Consider the following 19102-nt stretch of genomic DNA (forward strand, 5'->3'; position numbering starts at 1 on the left):
TGTAACAATATAATGAACGACATGTTTAATGACATTAATATGAGGACACACAGACATATGGGTCATTTCTGTGCTGTAAAAGTCAGCTGCTAGAATAGTTACATGTTATATACAGTTGTATCATGTACCAAGGAGGGCAAATTAAGATACCCAATTTCATAAACAAAACAATATCTGACTATCCTGCCAATGCCACTCTCATAAGCTCTTCCTCCTCCATAACTTTGAACATGCTAAATAGGTGGTACCTGATAAAGTAATACAGTTATTACTATCCAAACTATTACAATTGTCACACTTATGCTATTTGATGATATAACAAATAATTGTCTGTCTGGTTAGAAACAAAGTACTATTGTTATCACAGATATGACACATTGTGCTTCAAACGGTCACAGATTTGGAAAGATAGGCATGATTGTTGAGAAACAGGTATTTGATGCAGTTCTGGATGAAATAGATGGGAAAGCAGAAAACCGTAGGCTACATGTAGAAAACGTCCCATCTGTGAGTAATGGAAAAAAAAGTTACGTGATATAAATTTACATTATTATGTTTCATGCAGAATGCATGATGAATGCTTAATGCAGTTGCACTGAATTTTATGTAATAATTTATCTCAATTTTCCTATTGTCCTGTCTTTGCAGTCATGTTAATATTGTATATAAATCCATGAATGTGTTTTCCTGAACTGTTGCTCCCGTTTATGCTCTGCCTTAGGGGCCTAGGGTGGAGAGAGATATATAAGAGACCATATAATGACTTTTAAACACATTTTATACAGACTAAAACTTCTTAAAACGTCTTACATATTATGTTTACCCTCAAATTCCAAAATGGTTTTAAGACGAACTTTCCAAGAAATGATACATGGCGGTCTATCCATACACATTTTCAAGTCTGCTTTGAAACAGTTAATAGTCACAGATGTGTGGATATTGAGAGCACTTTTTCTGTAGATAATCACAGGTCAGGGCATGGTGCTGCTAGAAGTCCCTACTATCTGAATAATCCTCCATTTCAAGCTTAGTGCAGGAAGCTAGAAGTGCAGTACCAGCCAAAAGTTTGGACACACCTGATTAACATAATGGGAAACATGCGTTCAAAGACATTTTGATGTCTTGTTCTAAAGACTTGTTCTTAAAATATGTTCATTACACAAATATAAATCGTGAAGTTGATGCCTATGTATGAGTATCTTTCCAAAAAATAATTTTAAAAAAAGATTTTTTGACCACTTTGAAGAATCTAAAATGTGTGGTAGTTTTGACTTGTTTAACACTTTTTTGGTCACTATAATTCCATTTGTGTTATTTCATAGTTTTGATTTCTTTACTATTACTCTAAAATGGGGAAAATAGTAAAAATAAATAAAAACCCTTCTATGAGTAGGTGTCTCCAAACGTTTCACTGGTACTGTGACTAACAATCACAGATGGAGGTGGTAGAGCTGCATTGCTATTAGTGTTAACAGTACATTTATCACACTTTAACATTATTTTGAATGATAAATTGTACAAATAAAGTCACTCTGGGTAAGAGTATCTGCTAAATGACATAATGTAATGTAAACACAACAGCCAACATATATATTGTATGGGGATTTGTGAAATAGTTAACATGACTGCAATGCAAAATGGCCACCTATATCACTGTAGATGTTGTTTCCTCTGGTACTGTCAGTGTCAGAGGACTGGAGCTTACCTGATATCAGGTTTTACTTGACAATGTAGCTCCTGTAAGAATACAGACGAATATGAGTTCAGGATGAATTAAAATGGAGGAAATGAACAGCTAGGTCACTGGAGTATCTGGCTGTAGATAAAAATATACACACACAGTTGTTCTCTATAAAGGCAGAATATGACCAACACCCAACAAATTATGCTGTATACTGATATCAAACTTTTACATTTCATTTCACTTAGGTGAATCATTGATGCATGTTTTCTCTTATGCTGACAGTAAAAAGTTAGACCTCTGGAAAAAAAAAACATAACGGTAATGTGCACTGAGCTGAAAACGATTTATTGTTTGCAGAGCAGAAAGTATTATGTTCATTATGGTATCTGACAGGGGTGGTAAATCCATCTTTTTTCAGATCTGATATAATGTCAGTCTGTCCATGCACATTTTTAGCCTCCATGCATCCACACTCCCTGTAGATAACAGCAGGTCACAGTGCAGTATACAGATGCTTCTCCAGCCCATTAACAATGACAGGAACCATGGGAGATGGTGCTGCTTATCTTATTTGAGTGTAATAGGAAATGTATTTACTAGTGCAATACAACTGTAATCTGCTCCAGCAATAATCAAAGCAACTGCAATATGAGCAAAACTTTACATCTGCAATATTTTAACATATGAGCAATCACTTCAAAGACTGAGAGATATATAATATTTCTTTACAATCACAACATTTTATTGCAAGAATTTATACTTTTCTTTATGGTTGTATGAAATTGCAATCTTGTCTGGTTCCTTTATAATACAGCAGCTGCTGCCTGAATAAACCTCCATTTCAAGTTCTATGAAAGAGGTCAGAAATCGTACACAGATTACAATAATGACATCACAAGGTGAAGCACCTGAAAACCGACTGAAAGACGGCACACACATCCTGCCCAGCTCCTTGTGGACTTCCTTTGATAGGCCTGATACGAAAGTGTTTTGTAACTGGTAGATTTGACATGAAAGTGTTTTTTGCATTCATACCAGGTAAGAAAACACAACCCAGACTGCTCCTGTTGCCTTTAAAAACCCAAGGGAAACACAGATAAATACTTACGGAGGTTCTTAGGATGATGCGGATGATGCATCATTGTCACCTTGAAACAAATACAGACTGCATCTCAGAGAGCGTTCCAACATGCTTTGATCTGGCCTGTCCCATTAATAATCAAGTCTAATTCACTGTTAAACAAAGCAGGTTGTTGATGGTTTAAAATGTCTCATATCCCAGTAATCCTCCTTGGTCTTAATACATAAAACATTCAGCAGAGCACATTTGAATTCATATCCTTGAATATTAATTACACTATCATAAACCTTGTCAGTCCATGAAGTAAAAATGGTGCACATGAACTTACTTGTGGTAGCTTTGCTGTAGCCTGTAACAAACAGAGTGATATGGAGTGAGTCCAAATTGACTATGTCAATGTCCATACAGGCATGTCTCTTATACTCTTCTCCACTACTGATAATAGTACCTACAGCGTGTGTGTGTGTGTGTGTGTGTGTGTGTGTGTGTGTGCGTATGCATGCGTGTGTGTGTGTGTGTGCGTGTGTGTGTGTGTGTGTGTGTCTGCACATGCTTCTGTATTACTTCTTGTGTATCTACGTTGTTCACTCTGGGAACTGTATATATCTGTGTATCAGAGGACCTTTTCTCTCACTCACCAGACTTTCTCTTCCACAGAATCAACCCAACCACAGCAATGACAGTCAGAGCTGCTGTCACAACACTAATGATAACAGCAACAGGGGGGCCATTTTCCCGGTCTGTAATCATGAACACACACACATGCACACATCAGAAACACAAATTCAAATCACAGTCAGGGACAGTGACTAGCAGCTTCATTTACAAAATGATTTACAGAATATTCTTCCAAAGGAATGAGGGGGCAACTGGTAACATTAATCAGTTTATCCCTCTACAAAAAACGACTGCTCACATTACCATTGCTCTGTTAGGCATGTAATTGTATTTTTGTCATACTAAAACTAAATGTTGGTGATGTGGTGACTTTGAAATGAAATAATTTTGATAAATTCTACTTAAATTTTCTCAGCAGACACATTTATGTGTCTTAAAACAGAAGAACTGAGCCAAGAGCATGTGCTTGTAGTAAGCAATTGATTTACACTCCAAGTAACAAATGACATGGTTCTCCCATTCACTGATTCCCCACCTCTATCCCTCTCCTTCAGTGCTTTCACCGTCTCTCTATCTCTATGTCTTTCACTCCCTCTCTGTGAATCCCTCCCTACCTCTGTCTGTCTCTTACCTGTCAAGATCGCTTCCACATTCAGAACCTTGACAACATCCTGCTGCAGACTTGAGTGTTGTACAGTGCAGGTGTAATTGTGCATCTTCATGTCCTCTGGAGAGACTCTCAGGGAGCTTCTGATCTGGAATTCTCCATCTCCATTGGGCAGTGTCTCACCCAGTTCCACGTCCTCATAGATATCCTCTCCATCTCTTTGCCAGGACACAGTAATCAGCTTGGGGTAAAAACCTGTGGCATGGCAGGTTACAGGAGAGGAGGGGTCCTTCTGTAACAGGGTCACCTCAGGAGGGACTGCAGAGACACACACCACATGGAGTTAATCAGAGTCAGCAACTTCAAACAGAATAGACCACATCTGCAACCCTTGAATTTAGTGTGAAAGAAAATGTACCTTTCCTCTTCAGGGTACTCTTTCCAAAATTTACATAGTTCTTCAGCTCAGGAATGCATGCTTCAGTCATGAAGAACTTCCTTTGCTCACTCTGAGCACTGTCTGCTGTGACTGTCTGTTGAAGTTTCATATTTTTCATGTAAAAGGCTTGGAGGTCCTCTCCATCATATGCATACAGATCGTATGAGTATGTGCTCCCAGTTTCATCATCCCACTCACAGCCATGGATGTTCTGCAGAGTGTGCATACCTGAAGAGAGAAAACATTGACATTGTTGTCAAATATTTTCAACAAAGCACCAATGCACTTTGCCTTTTTTCTTAAGCTTAACTGTCTTGATGATAAAACATGTTTGCAAAGTAAATTTGACACACTGAGTGTTTCTTGCACTCACCTCCTGTCTGTTTAAATTTCTTCATTGCCGCGGTGATATTGCCTTTGATACCCTCCTGTTCTCTGTTGCAATGAGATGTGGCTCTTTCAAAGTAGTGTGGGTCCACTGCCTTAAATGCCCACGCCTTTCTGGGAATAATTCTGCGGATGTTGCTGTCATAGTAAGAGAAAGGCTGCCCATCCAACATCCCCACACTTATAAAGTCAGGGACATCTGGAATACCCCAGGATGTAGTGCAGACGTACCTCAGGGAATTGATTGCTGCAACACAAACAAAAGATGCGATGGGTTCATTGACTATATTGCAAGAAAGTGCTGTATTTGACAAACATAATTAACCTATCAGACCACTGTTGACATCAGTGCTCTGAGACAATTTAACAAAGCAGAATGTGTGTGCTGTAATTACAATGGTGATGGACAGACAAGGCAAATACAGTGCTACACTAACTTATATTTTCAAGCTAATTATATCTTTTTACCCAAGTGTGTTGTTTTTTAGTAATTGATTTACATATGTGAATAGCGGGCGGCAGTGTAGCATAGTCGTTAAGGAGCAGGACTCGTAACTGAAAGGTTGCAGGTTTGATCCCCGCTGTGACACTGCTGCTGTACCCTTGGGCAAGGTTGGGCCTTTATAAATGGAAAAGTCAGTGTCAGATTTATTAATTACATACCTTTTAAGTACAAAGTCACTTTTTTTATTGTCAGATATCCATACCAAACCATGTGAGAGAGCTCTTTTTGAGAATGCACTTCCATGTTTTGGTATACTTGTTAATTAACCTTGTGAAAGCTTTCATTATATTATCACAGGAGGAGTTCAAGTAATTTATTTCTGTCGTTGTATCCCAGTTGACCTACTCTAATTCCGTTTCAAATTCTCTTATTTTGCCTTTTGTAATTCCCGATTTCATTGATTTCAGACCATTCTTTATGTGATGAACTAATCATTTTCTGGTCAGTTTTCTGGCAATTAATATCATACCATGATCAGAAGGTCCTTTAATTAAGATATATATTTTGGTAATTCTATCTGTTCTCTTACTGAATATAAGGTCTACCAGCAAATTGCTCTTCATGGTTATCCTTGTGGGCCCATTTATCATTTGTTGGGATAGGAATTTTGACATGATTCCTATCAAACTTAAAAAAATAACCATCATTAAAAGTTATCACAGAGCATCTGTGAAGCCTCTGATTATGAATTGTGAGCATATTACAGATTCTCTGAGAGGCGTCACTTTGCTGTGAAACTGTGGCTCCTATGAAAACGTACCTTTAAAGGTTACCTGTCCTCCTGACAGCACTAAACCACAAGTATTTTGGACATCCAGACCAAATCAAGTATGACTTAGGCATGGAACCATACAAACAGTAACAAACGCAGAGCTTACTCAAAGTAAAACAAAAAGTAATTTATGACAATGGTGTCTGTATCAGGAAACCCAGTCTTAACTTTAATGATGGGTGCTGTAAGCTGGCCAAAGGACAGTGATCACAATATGGCGTCACCAGATATGAGGCAGGACAATATTCAAAACAATGCTGCACTCTAAGAAAAACACCCTTGATCTCTACATGTAGATACATGACTGTTTTTAGCGTTGGGCACACCTGTAGATTTATTTTAGATAAGAAAAGGAACCAGTGACGCTGTTTTCTAAAATGTTCTCACGGTTTTAACATCAGACAGCAAAATATTCAGAAGCTAAGCTGTATTCTGTGTGTTCATCACAGATCCTCATATACCATTTCTCATGCTGCTTTTAATTCTAGTGTATAATTCTACAGACTACAGTAAGCAACATAGTTCCATAAGATGCATACAGTCTAACAAAATACAATAATGAGAACAGCCAATCACTCAGCCAATCTTAGCTTGTCATTTACCCATAATGTAACGTGAAATGCCGGCTCAAGTTTGGTCTCATGCAAGAATAGCTCATAACTGATTAACTGAGTAAACAGTGCAGGGAACACAGAGGTCCTTGAGATTAACAAGAAGTTCCTAAAATATGCAGCAACGAGGGCCCCAGAGCAAAGCAGATGTAAAAGTTTCACACATCCTACATAATGAGTCAGTTATACACTCCATATGGGGTGCAGGTGACCCCCGAGAAAATGTCCAAAACAGATAAATGATAATGAGTCCATAGTGAGCACATGTATTTCTGGAAGAATGTGAACTTGGACCATGATGGGACATGAAATGATCTATTTACAATAACTATTATAACAATGATCATTGTCTATTTTTTTTAATCCATGGGGCTATATGTAATACATCCTCATGGCAACCAAACACAACCAAACATCTGCACCCCAGCTCTTGTTCCATGAATTCCCTGTCCCAAGCTACGTGGATTACCTTCCTGTTAGGGGAGGGAGGAGGGCTCTTTTTAAGCACTCTTGATCTCATTAATGACCTTTTGTTCAAGTTAGTTCAAGTTGTTGATAGCTGTTGTTTTGGTTTTCTAACCTCTCTACAAAAATCATGTTGTATAAAGTATATGAGTATATTTCAATTCAAGAAAAAACTAACAACAACAAGAAAACAAAATACAGTAACACAGGATAGGTGTACAAACAGACATGAATTTCAGGTAAATATTTGAAAACAGATTGAACAACAATTTATCCTTCCTCCTGACTTCCTCCAGAAAATAAACCGCTATGTCTCTGTATAGCCTATATTTGTTTCAACATATTCAGTGTTATAGGCTAAATAACCGTACTTACTACTTATGACAGACAGGCAGAAAACAAACTGCTGTCTTTCGAAGTTTCACTATTTTCCAATGTTGTTAGCAAAATTACTGTAAGCATACTGTGTATATTGGGTTAATTTATATGTGAATGTGTCACTGTGCATTGCTTTTAATACATTGTTAGAAAAATGACAATGGACAACACCCGACATTCAGTTCACTTTTGAATACATTAGACGCGTAAAGACAACCTAGTCCAAAATAAGATCTGCTTAATTGCAGTAGCTTAACACACATCAACACCGACTATAAGAAAAGGAGGAAATAACTACAAGATGACTTATTATCAGCACTTATAGTCAGTATCATAAAAATCCAGGCAGAATAGAGATAAGCTGCATTTCAGAAATGAAATAAACTTGAGTCCTGTTCGTCATATGCAGTGGTGGATTCACGAGATGAAGCAGAAGCATGTAAAACAGCCCGCCCCTCCCTCCAGTTCTGTGCAATGTACAGCATTACCATCAAGGTTATAATTTTGAGCCAAAAAAAAAAAAAACACAAAACAGCTAAGCATAAACTGAGACATCTCTAACTAATACGCCTTTAACTATTGGCATCAAATACATCCTTTAATATGCCTTTACCTGTTGGCATCAAATACATCTTTTGCCCAGCCAGCGTCAGGACAATACACCAATATGGATCAACTGTATTTTGTTTTTAACTGTATATTATTATTATTATGTTCTCAAACTTGACATAATTCTCCCAAGATATTTTGGTCTGACAAGTGGCAGGAAGCCTGTTTCACACAAGGAGGTTTCATTACAAAGAACGTCAGAAGCATTAGAAAACAACAAATTAAGGAATAAAGCTAAACGTTTTAAGTGAGCCAGAGATGCTGGTCATGTATAACTGACCCTGATCCCTTGAATGATTTGAATGCTTAATGCGGTTGTTGTGCCCATTTGAACTTTGTGACCTCTGTTTTCTTCTGTCTGTGTGTGCACCCTGCCTTCACACTAGAACTTACTGGACCTCCTCAGACTTGAAATAGTGATGACAGCTTAATGCTATCTCATCCAGACTAGTCATGTTGGTTTATTACAATATGCTCATAAAAGACCCATGTCATTTTTAAAGACTAAGGCTAAAAGATTCATTAGGGCACATTACCCTCATGTTAAATGGTGTTATTCTGTGTATACCCACATTTTAAAACATCAAATGATTTCCTATGATACTGCATTACTTGGCTGCTTTTAGGATTTTTTTATGCTGTTGTTTTCTCTCCGTCAAAGCCCTCGAATAGTTTACATAATTTCAATAAAAACTCACCAGCAGATGTGAGACAGAAGTGGTACAGGCTCAGCAGAACAATCACCCGTTCCATTTTGACCATTGAAGTATTTTGTTCTGGAATTAAAACATCAGTCCCTACATGTAGTTCTCACTCTTCCTTGACAGTCAAATGGAGAAGTTAACACCAAGAGTATGTTTTTGAGGCATTGCAATAATATGATTGGCTGGGGATAGATGCTACTCTTAGCAGCATCATAAGAATCCAGGCAGAATAGAGCGACACAAGTTGTACCTTTAAAGTGAAAGTAACAACCAAACACCTGTTGCCAATTCTCTCCATGTACTGGATTACCAGTGACATCCTTAATAGTTATTTCTTTTTCATAAAATAATTAAACCTTAAGCAAACATCCCCAGTTTATTTGCCGTTACCTGTCATCATCATATCCTTTGTACATCCAGGACAAGACACCAACATGGGTATATAATTATTATTGTTATTATTAAAGTTTTACACACATATATATGCTGCTGGAGTGAAGTGTAAACATGCATACACAGACAATGGCAAAGTGACACTGACAGTTGCAGATAAATGCAGTGTTTGTGCTTCTGACAACATTATGAGATTTCAGAGTGGTCCAATCACAATATATGATCTGTAGATGTGTCATGGCAGGGTTACAAAAGTGCATGCATGTTGGCCTGTATCCCTAGTGCTGGTGTTTATTAGGAGATTGATGCATGGGGTACTCTATACTTTCATATCACAACTTTTTTTACACTGTGTATTTCATAAATATAGTTAGTAGATAAGAATTTCCATCCAATCCATGAAGGCGCATGTGATGTGGCTGCAATGGTAATTTAATTTGGTTTGAAGTCCAATGAAGAGATTGCATCTGGCCATGGGCTAAGGTTATTGACCCCATGTGGACATCATAAACAGGGAAAAGAAAGGGGAAGATGGGGAAGCTGACACAGAAAGGAAGTGGAGATGATACATTCTAGCCCACCAATTATTGCAAGTATATTTTGGATGCATGCAAGAATTGTGCATTTTTGGCTGCTTGGGGCACAGGAAAAAGCCTGAAATCATTCTGTTGCCGACAGTTAGTGGCTGCTGGTTTGGGTTTTCAAAATAAAAGACCATATAGCTCAAGTTCAAGAGACCTATGTGCCACACAAATCTTCCCCCTATGGAAAAGGAAATGCATAGTCACTCAGTGAATCCCAATGAACCCCTCATCAGCTCATCACAAACTCCCACACCTGCAGGGGATGCAGTGCATCCCCTTTTGGCGAAGATTACACACAATAGTATACTACAAGCTTAGCATTAAATGACACAGCAAAGGCTCACACAAGAGGCTGCTTCTCTTAATCTTAATTAACCTTAAGGGACTGTCGCTTCAATTGTTTTTTTGTTTTTTTTTGCTGGAAATCCTGTACATGTTCAGAGACCAGGGGGCATAGTTTTTACAGGCTTCTGCAATAAGTTCTCATGGATTCGGGTATGTAGCACTGTCTGAACAGGGGAAATATTACTTGACACAACTTGTCTGCCCAGATTTTTCCAGACCATGGATGTTGACTACAGCTCTCTCCCTGGCCAGTCATGAAAGGCACTGTGTCAGAAACTGGCTGGAGTTCACTTCACCGTGTCATTATCAAAGGAAAGGAGAAAAGACCATGTAAGGCACTTGTAGGGTTTTAAATGAAAATCAAAACACAGTTGAATGGTCTAAATGGAATGGAAGATTGTTCTGCTGATCCTTTCACATTGGTTCCACGTTTGCTGAAGAGTGTTACTTGAAATTAAGTAAACTCTGAAGGCTTCAGAGAGAAAAGACTATCATTATTTTTGCTGGGTTGAAGCATTCAGATGGCGTTGAGATGTAAATTGTACACATTTTATATCACAATAGCCACATTACTAGCAGTTTTAGTCTACAGCATTTAGCTTGTATCACTGAAAATTATGAAACTACTAAAAGCTATGCTGGAACACAGCCAGGTATTGCCTCAGGAGGAAGGATAAATCGTCATTCAATGTGCATTCAAACTAAAGTCTAAACTCCTGTAACCTGAAATTCCTGTCTGTGTGTATGTCTATACTGTGGTGCAGCATTTTGTTGATTTTTGTTGATAAATGTTGAATTAGTGACATCATCATGTCAGTTTTTCTCAACCATGTGACCTGCAGGAATTTAAACCTGTATTTCAATCATTATCCTCCAGGTGTCACTGTAGGCACTTAATTACCAGTAGTGTTTAAACAATCGGAATAATACCCTAAATAATTGGGCTAATTGTGACTCTATAAAAAAGTACGAACATGAAAAATGGGGGAAAAATCATATCTTCGAGCAAAAAAGACCAACAGTATTCACTGTCATTCATGATTTGACAGTGCTCGTAAGTGCAGATATTCCCAATGCAGGCTCGGCAGCAGGAGAAAATACAGAGGGGTGCAATTGCAATCCACGAGGGGTGGGCACAAAAATTCATAAATACTATGTAGGCGTGCACCTCAGTGCACCCCAAGGAGACAACTTGGGGTGCACTGAGGTCCATCTGGGGGTGCAATGCACCCCTAAGCACCCTCATAGCGCCAGGCCTATCCCCATGGTTTTCTTTCACTGACATTTATCCCTCACAGAATTTACAGAATTTAGTAAACTCTGACAGGAAAATTTTAATCTCATTTGTCATTTGACAGACAAAAACATCTAAGCATGTGATTTATTGAAAAGACTATCTGCAGTGCACCCCTTAAAAGGTTTCATACTGGCCCTCTATTCAAATTCAGTCTTTTGTTTATTATGTCACGGAAACCACAGCAACACAAACGATGTAAATTCATAGAGCTGCCAAATTAGTGTTTCTTTTGATATCCTGTTAATATACAAGTACTGGTGTCCAAAATTAATTTTGTAAGTAAAAGAACTAAAACAAATGAATAGTTTTGAATTTATTCAATGAATGAATGTTACAGCCATGTAGACTAACGGAAGTAACCATTCATGTCAGAGCATGTCTTTTTAAATAAATTTAACAGAATTGTCAAGGGTTTGTAAAATATACCTGTATCATGTTGTCTTTCTGGTGAGACTTTAGTTAATACTTATGAACCATGAATGGCTGTAATGACAAAATTCTTCAGTCCTGTCTTATCATAGTAGGTGAAACTTTATCCTACCACAAACCTTGACTGTTCATGAAAAAGTGGAGAATCTGAAATTGTGAGCAAGCATGTAAAAAATGGCAGGACAATTCCATCAGTCAGTCAGCTGTGAATTGTCTTCTGCAGACATCCTGCAACTTATATGACAACAAATAAGAAACCTGATGGTATACCTGGAAGAATCAACAGACAGGAAGAACCATTATGTTTTACATTGTTGTATTTTTTCTGCAAGGAAAACACATCGCTCATAATCTGAAAGTCAGCCTTAATGATGTACATACTTTGCTGCTGTCAGTTACTCCTCAGCTGCAGATGGGGTCAAGAAATACCTGAAGTTATTGAAATTGGTTTTAATCATGTGACTGCGACTGTGTCCAGCAATGTCACCTATATGTCAAAGGTATATTATGACATTCTCTAAGGCTGTCCCCAACATGCTTCTGTGCAATATTTCATACATACTCACACTGTCTGTTTTTCTAAGTAGTCAGACTGAATTCAACACATGACAGTTTCAGATCTAAACACCACTGTCATTCCTGCTTAAGTAGTGGTGATTAATTAATCAGTTTTGATGGCTGAGTGCAATTGGATAACGGTTAAACAGTTGGCATGAAAAAGCACTGCATCAGCCTCTTGGTGTCTGGGGGCTGAAGTGCAGTCAAGAAAACAGGTTGAGAAAATCAGGGGCTCTAACTATGGCCATTGCAGAACCAGGAACCACAGTGTTGGTTGTAAATTTACATATTGTGGTGGTATGATCATTATAGAAGAGTGAGAGAAATGTCACTGCTTCCTCCAGTTCAGCCCAGGTGTAGGAGGTTGTAGACCTGTGGCAGGGCCCCCCCCCCCCACTCATAGACTGAAGTCCATCGCTTCTGGATTGTACCCACTCCTGCTGGTTTCAGGATCTCTGCTCTCAGCCTGTTGTAGTTCTCAGCAGCCCCGCAGGCAGAGATCATTATTACCAGACCATGGTCTACATGTTTGTCAATGTTGTAGTTTCATATTATTTTTTACAGCTTGAAGAGTAGGCACTAGGTGGCGGTAAGGCTCATAAGCACCTGATGTTTTTTTGTATAACGGAATTTGCTGAAGAAGAGTTGTAGAAGGCGCCAGCGTAGCATGGCTAAGTGTTGACATTGTAATGCCCACCAACCCATAGTGTGGCAGATGTGATATCTGCCATGTCAATAGGTCACTAGCAATAGCTTCACTGAACATCCAAAGGATCCGCCCCTTCCTTGCTGTGTATCCTGTACAGCTCCTAGTTCAGGCCCAGGTTCTCTCACTCCTGGACTGTTGTAATTCTCTACTTGCTTGTCTTCATGCCTGTGCCTTCAAACTCCTGCAGCTGATCCAGAATGCTGCTGCATGAATTGTCTACAACCTCCCTAAAAGTCACACCCCTCCTCACTTCACTTCAGTGGCTTCCTGTGATCATTCGCATCAAGTTCAAAACAATGGTGCTTGGCATCCAGGACAGTAAATGGGGCAGGCCCCTCATACCACCAGTCAGTCTTCAGACTGTATGTACTGGCCAGATCATTCCATTCTGCAACCTTGGGGCAACTGACTGTCCCATCCCAATGGGGTCGCTTCTCTCAGACACGACCCCTATCTAAGCAGGTCCCTCAGTGATGGAATGAACTTCCCATAGGAGTCAGGACAGCAGAATCACTGGTCATATTCCAACATAGCCTGAAGACCCACCTTTTCAGACTGCATCTCTTTCCACCTCGATCCCCAACCCCTAACACCTGATTGTATTACTTGCCAGGTATTTATTTGTAGTATTGTGATGCCTTATTGTTATTATGATCTAGAGACTGTCTGACATACGGCAGTGTATGCACTTGACTTCCCTTGGTTTCTAGGCTGTCTAGTTTCAGGTTAGCACAGGGTAACTTGTGGTAGTGCTTGCATGGTGTTGTGCTCACGCTACAGGAGTCCAGGAGTGTTATTAGCCTGGTCTGACTCTGCTGCACATTTAACTTGGATGGATACACTTCTGTGGTGCTGTAAGTTGCTCTGGATAAAAGTGTCTGCTCAATTAATGTAATGTAGCAGTATGTCCCACAATCTGGCAGGTCAGTATCTTCTTTGCAGTCCAGCTATATGGATACTATTCTCAAACTGCCTAACTTCACTGACAGAATCCATAGTAAATCTAGTAATTTCACTCAGAAAACATTGCCAAAATGGGGTATGTTGGGATATGGGTTATTTCCCACTGTTAACCTCTATTTGCTATAAATTCAAGAATGTACTGAAAAGCAAGTCTATTTTTTTCTCATTCAGGAACAGATATCCCTCCAAAGCCTATTTTCACTACTGATGTTCCTGAGCTAGTGAGAGGTCACATATGTGATACAGCTACCTTCTTAAAGATGTTTTAACTACAGGGTTTTCTGTATGTTCTGTATTTTTTATTTTGAAATAAAATGAACTCTCTCTTGTTGATTAAAGCCCTCAATCTGTGCATTATTTATATTAAGGATCTTGTGTTTCATGCCATTCTTTAAAATTGGACTTGTAACCAGAATGTTGTATATTTAATTCTCAGATGGTGACTTTCTGTTTATATATCCATATTACAGTTTTTTACAATCACTAACATCCTTTTGTGTCACATTGTAGTCACATTTTCAAAACTCTAAACACAATTAGCACAACATCTGTCTGTTGTGGACCATACCATTAACACAATTCATGTTGTTTTCACAGAATATGCTGTCAATTAACACGTTTCTAAAATGCTTAAATTTTCTTTACATACAAGCTTACCTAATACCAAAATTATGGATCTTTCTTGTCTTGTTTACAAATGCTTGCACACAGCATGCCAGAAATGAAAACCTAATGTTCAAAACCTTAAATATAGTATAAAGCCTCTACATCTGCAACAACAGCAGCTCAATAGCTATATTGAAACAGCTGATAAGCATTTTTGAATGAACAGATCATTGAAACATTGAGAAATACCTCGTTTAAGTTGTGTAAAATAGACCAACCACAGCTGATTCCAATCTCAATTGGAGACATAGCCAGGTGCTGAAGTTCTTTCAATTACATGGACATATACAGTAAAAAGGGGACTTTTTGTATCGATTTTGTTCAATGTGGATACAGAACAACACAGAGGAGCAGAGAGAGAAAAAATAATGTCTGGACAAGGGAGAGGAATAGTTGGATGAAGGAGAGAAAAAGGACCAGGGAGAGAAGTAGCTGGACCAGGGAGAGGAGTAGCCGGACCAGGGAGAGGCGTAGCTGGACCAGGACAAGGGAGAAGGAGAGGTAGGGGGAGAGGAGTAAGAATGTGTGCATCACATGACCAAATGTCCCTCCTGGATGCAATGGATGCTGACTGCAGAGACATCTCACCTGAAGACTGCCAGGGGTGGATAAGGCAGGCCAAGCGTTTCTATCCAAGGTGCACAGCGAGAGACGACATAAGATGTGATGTGGACGAGAACATGCGGCCAAATGCTGAAGATCATATAGATTAGAACAGGACTGTGTATTTTTGTGTTTTTTCCCTTCTGTGCCTTTTTACTGCATTTGTGTATTTTATTTTTACACATTTGGAACCAAAGGCCATGTATGTTGGATTTTTTGTTGATCACTGGCAGCAATTTCATGTTGCTAATAAAGCTTTTACTGTAGCAATACTGTCACTTACTATTTTTTTCTACTGTACATTCTATAAAGTAAAGATGACTCATTCACTTTTAGATAGTATGTTGCCAAAAATGCACATATTCCACACTCAACCAAAAAATGTAGTGATTTACAGTAAAAGGAAACTCAATTATAAAAAACAATGGATATTGGTATTGTCTATTGTATGCAGGTAGAACTGAAACATGAAAAGTAATGCAGTTTTTATAATGCCATCAACTGTTAGTATTTTGAAAGTCATTGTACTATGATTGACTATATGTTCCTCTTGGATAAAAAAAATGTGCTAGTGTTTTTAAAGAATGATTTGATATTGAGTCAGGTTTGCCGTGTTTTGATAGAGTTAGTGTATGTACAGAAAGTTTTTTTTGCATTTTGAAATGTAGAGTTGGCATTTAATGAACAAAATGTGGTTTTGAGCAGAAAATTAACTATTTGGCTAATTGTGTAATGTAGGTGTGTTGCTGTGTTAAGAGTTTAGAAAAAGTGTCTTAAGTATAGGTAAACGCTTGTTAGCAATTGTAAAAAACTAACATTTCAAGGACAGTGAGATATGACCATTCCATGACTTTCCAGAATTAAAAGATTTTCAATGATTTTCAAAAACATAGCAACAATATAATATTCAGAGGAAAATTTGAGTAAGCCATGCTATTTTATCAAGCATGGGCCAAACAGTAGACAGAAAACTCCAGCAGGATTTAAGCAGTTATGATGACACTAAACAGGAGCATTATGAATGTGTGTTATGAATAAACATGACCAAAGGAGATGTACATAGCAACATAAAACTAGCTGCCTCCAATTCTTCATGTCAGAAATGTCATTTTTTAAATATATTTTAAGAATTCAGTCTCACGTCTGAGTGGAAAACATTACTTCATATGTCAGAGATAACTTTACATACAGCACATTGTTATAAATTTAGGTTCTGGATCAGTTCAAACTTTCCTGACATAATTGCTGGTGTTTGGATTAGGGTTGGGTATGCTGTTCCTGGAACAGCCATTGTGGCAGAAATCAGCTGGACCAATACAAATACACAGTTAGACCATGGTCCAGTAGCTACATATTTTATGTGTATCTGGCAAACCACCTTCTGTTGGCAAGAACTTATAACTCTTAGACAGACATAAACATAACAATAAAACAAGAGACAACACCATACTAAAAGGTCCCACATATATTTCATTTTGTTGTTGGACACATAAGTTTTGTTATATCTAATTTATATATCTCTGTATATAGTTATACATATTTTAACATTCATGTTACACAAAATTTACACTTAAACGTATTTGTAAAACATTACAGTCAGTGCAATTATCTTTACATTTTCAAATTAAAAACAACTCTCCAAAAATATACATATTTGTTAAAACATTGAACTCTGGTGACTTGTCCGTTAACACACTAGCCATAAAATGGAGAATACTGCCCGTCACAGACACTTTTTTTCTTTTTTAAACGGAACCAACAGTTAAGTCAATGGGAGGCACATTAGCTCACATTAGTCAAGACACCTCGAACCTCGATGAAGATATTCACTGCACCAGCGGAACGAATAGGACACGCGTTATACTGCAAGTACAGGTAAAATACCACTACATCATAGAAGCACTTTAAGAGGCACTACGTGGAATTTCAAGCCCACGGACGTCACAAAACAGCATTTGCCTGAAGGCTCGTCTACGTGCGGCTGGCGTGGTGGACAGAAAGCTGCGTGCAACAGGTATTGGCGGCATTAAACACAGAGCGGTGCCTACCCGCTGTCCTCTCTAACTACCTTACCCGAGTCTGCGTCCATATGGGGCACGTAAAGTGGGAAATGAAGGCTGAAATGGGTGCACACACAACGTTCTGACAACGTTGCCACCCGTGTTGAAACAACGATAAAACGTTGGGGCTCGCTGGATTCAGGGAATGGGAAGAAAATGCAACTGCACTCATCTGGGTTGTTAACATTCTACATGTGGAGGGTGACTACTTTTTTTTTTTTTTTTTTTAAGTCTGCTGTATGTACACAGCGAATCAAAATAACACTCCTGCATTTTTGGAACTATTCCCATTTTTTTTGTTTTTTAAGGCCTTGCTTGGCACGACTGAAGAATTTTGAGGGAAAAGGTCCTACTGGTGTAATTTTCCACCACCTGGTAAAGGGTTTCTCCCCGGCACAAGACAGAATGGTGAGGATTCAGTCTGGCTATGCCAGGATGCACAGGTGCCGTTCGATTTAGATGAGGGTTTGCTTCTCTGCTTGCTCTCTGCTACAGACAACCCCCATGCCACTGAGATCAGTACTTTGGCCCTTCCCCCAGAGTCTCTCTCTTTTTCAAAGCGCTATTTTGACATGACAATCTCAGTGTAGCCCTAGAGAGTAAGCAAATGACAGTAATCTCTGGGGATGGATGGCATGTGGAGGTAGGTTGGGGGGTTGGGAGTTAAATACATTCAGAAGGCATCCTTTGTTCTCACAACTCCTCTGCCTTGTTGTACTAATACCATCACATTGTGTCAACATTACAATGTTGGGAGAATGCTGTTTGAGCTGGGGAAAGCAGCTTCTGCCACTTAGCACTGTAAAACTGGGCCAACCATATACATCAAAGACAGAGTACTTAAAACACATGGAATATTCTACCGTGCTTTGTGCTAACCACTCCAAGACTTGACATCTCACTAAATCTAACGCACTCACTGCATATAACCCTCACTAAGTTTGACTCACATCTTCTCTGGGTTAACACTGTGCCTACAGCTCATGCATTATCCACAGCACGACAGCGAATCAAATCTGAAATCAAGTCATTGAGCCCGCCCATGCCTGTGTAAAGATCACATGGTCATTACCAGCCAATCACAGAGCCAACAGTACACAGAGGTAAACAGGAGGAACGACACACAAGTCAGTCTCTGCATGTCTGAATGGAACACATTTTATATTCTTATTATATTCTTATCATCTTGAGTATATGGGCTTAATTTAACTGAGTGCCAGCTCAAAGTTTTATTACCATTTTCTTGATTGAATGACTTTCCTCTTAAAATAAAAATATCATACTAACAAGAACAGAATGTATTAGAAAGATTTCCACAGAAGTGTTCTTGGTTTATTATACTATTATTATAATGCCTTGAGAGCACTATACTGAGTCAATTTGACTAACTGACTGATTTTATAAACAGGAAAATGAGAACATTGTTTATTCGCCCCCCCCCCCCCCCCACCCACACCCCCACAGGACATAGTACATATTGTCTGTATGTTTGCCAGCTTGACTGAAGAATTGAGAAACTGAGAATTCTGCAATTGAATCGAATGACTTGCATGTGGTCCGTCATTTACAAGACACACGATTCACAACACACACAGCACTTGTGCACTGGCACCAGGTAACAAAACAAGTTAGGTA

General features: G+C 38.7%; 1 protein-coding gene across 1 annotated transcript; it reads right to left on the minus strand.

Annotated features, from left to right (window-relative positions):
• Nucleotides 1–243: 243 nt before the first annotated feature.
• On the minus strand, nt 244–8970 carry LOC118793224 (major histocompatibility complex class I-related gene protein-like). Its single transcript, XM_036551292.1, has 9 exons — nt 8855–8970; nt 4803–5063; nt 4409–4657; nt 4015–4308; nt 3404–3505; nt 3094–3114; nt 2793–2832; nt 1706–1737; nt 244–505 (listed from the first exon to the last, which is right to left on the minus strand). Exons 1-7 carry the CDS (start codon nt 8916–8918, stop codon nt 2801–2803), a joined length of 1023 nt encoding a protein of 340 aa, XP_036407185.1. The 5' UTR covers nt 8919–8970; the 3' UTR covers nt 244–505; nt 1706–1737; nt 2793–2800.
• Nucleotides 8971–19102: the final 10132 nt, after the last annotated feature.

This window comes from Megalops cyprinoides, chromosome 18 (genome assembly GCF_013368585.1).
Source record: "Megalops cyprinoides isolate fMegCyp1 chromosome 18, fMegCyp1.pri, whole genome shotgun sequence".
NCBI lineage: Eukaryota > Metazoa > Chordata > Actinopteri > Elopiformes > Megalopidae > Megalops > Megalops cyprinoides.

Bases quoted from the DNA above. Each gene is read 5' to 3' on its own strand.
- LOC118793224 (XM_036551292.1), bottom strand. From the start codon at position 8,918: ATGGTCAAAATGGAACGGGTGATTGTTCTGCTGAGCCTGTACCACTTC. The intron at 4,658-4,802 runs GTGAGTGCAAGA...TTCTCTCTTCAG, and splicing joins GAAATTTAAACAGACAGGAG to GTATGCACACTCTGCAGAAC. The intron at 3,115-3,403 runs GTGAGTGAGAGA...TGTTTGTTACAG, and splicing joins TCTGTGGAAGAGAAAGTCTG to GCTACAGCAAAGCTACCACA.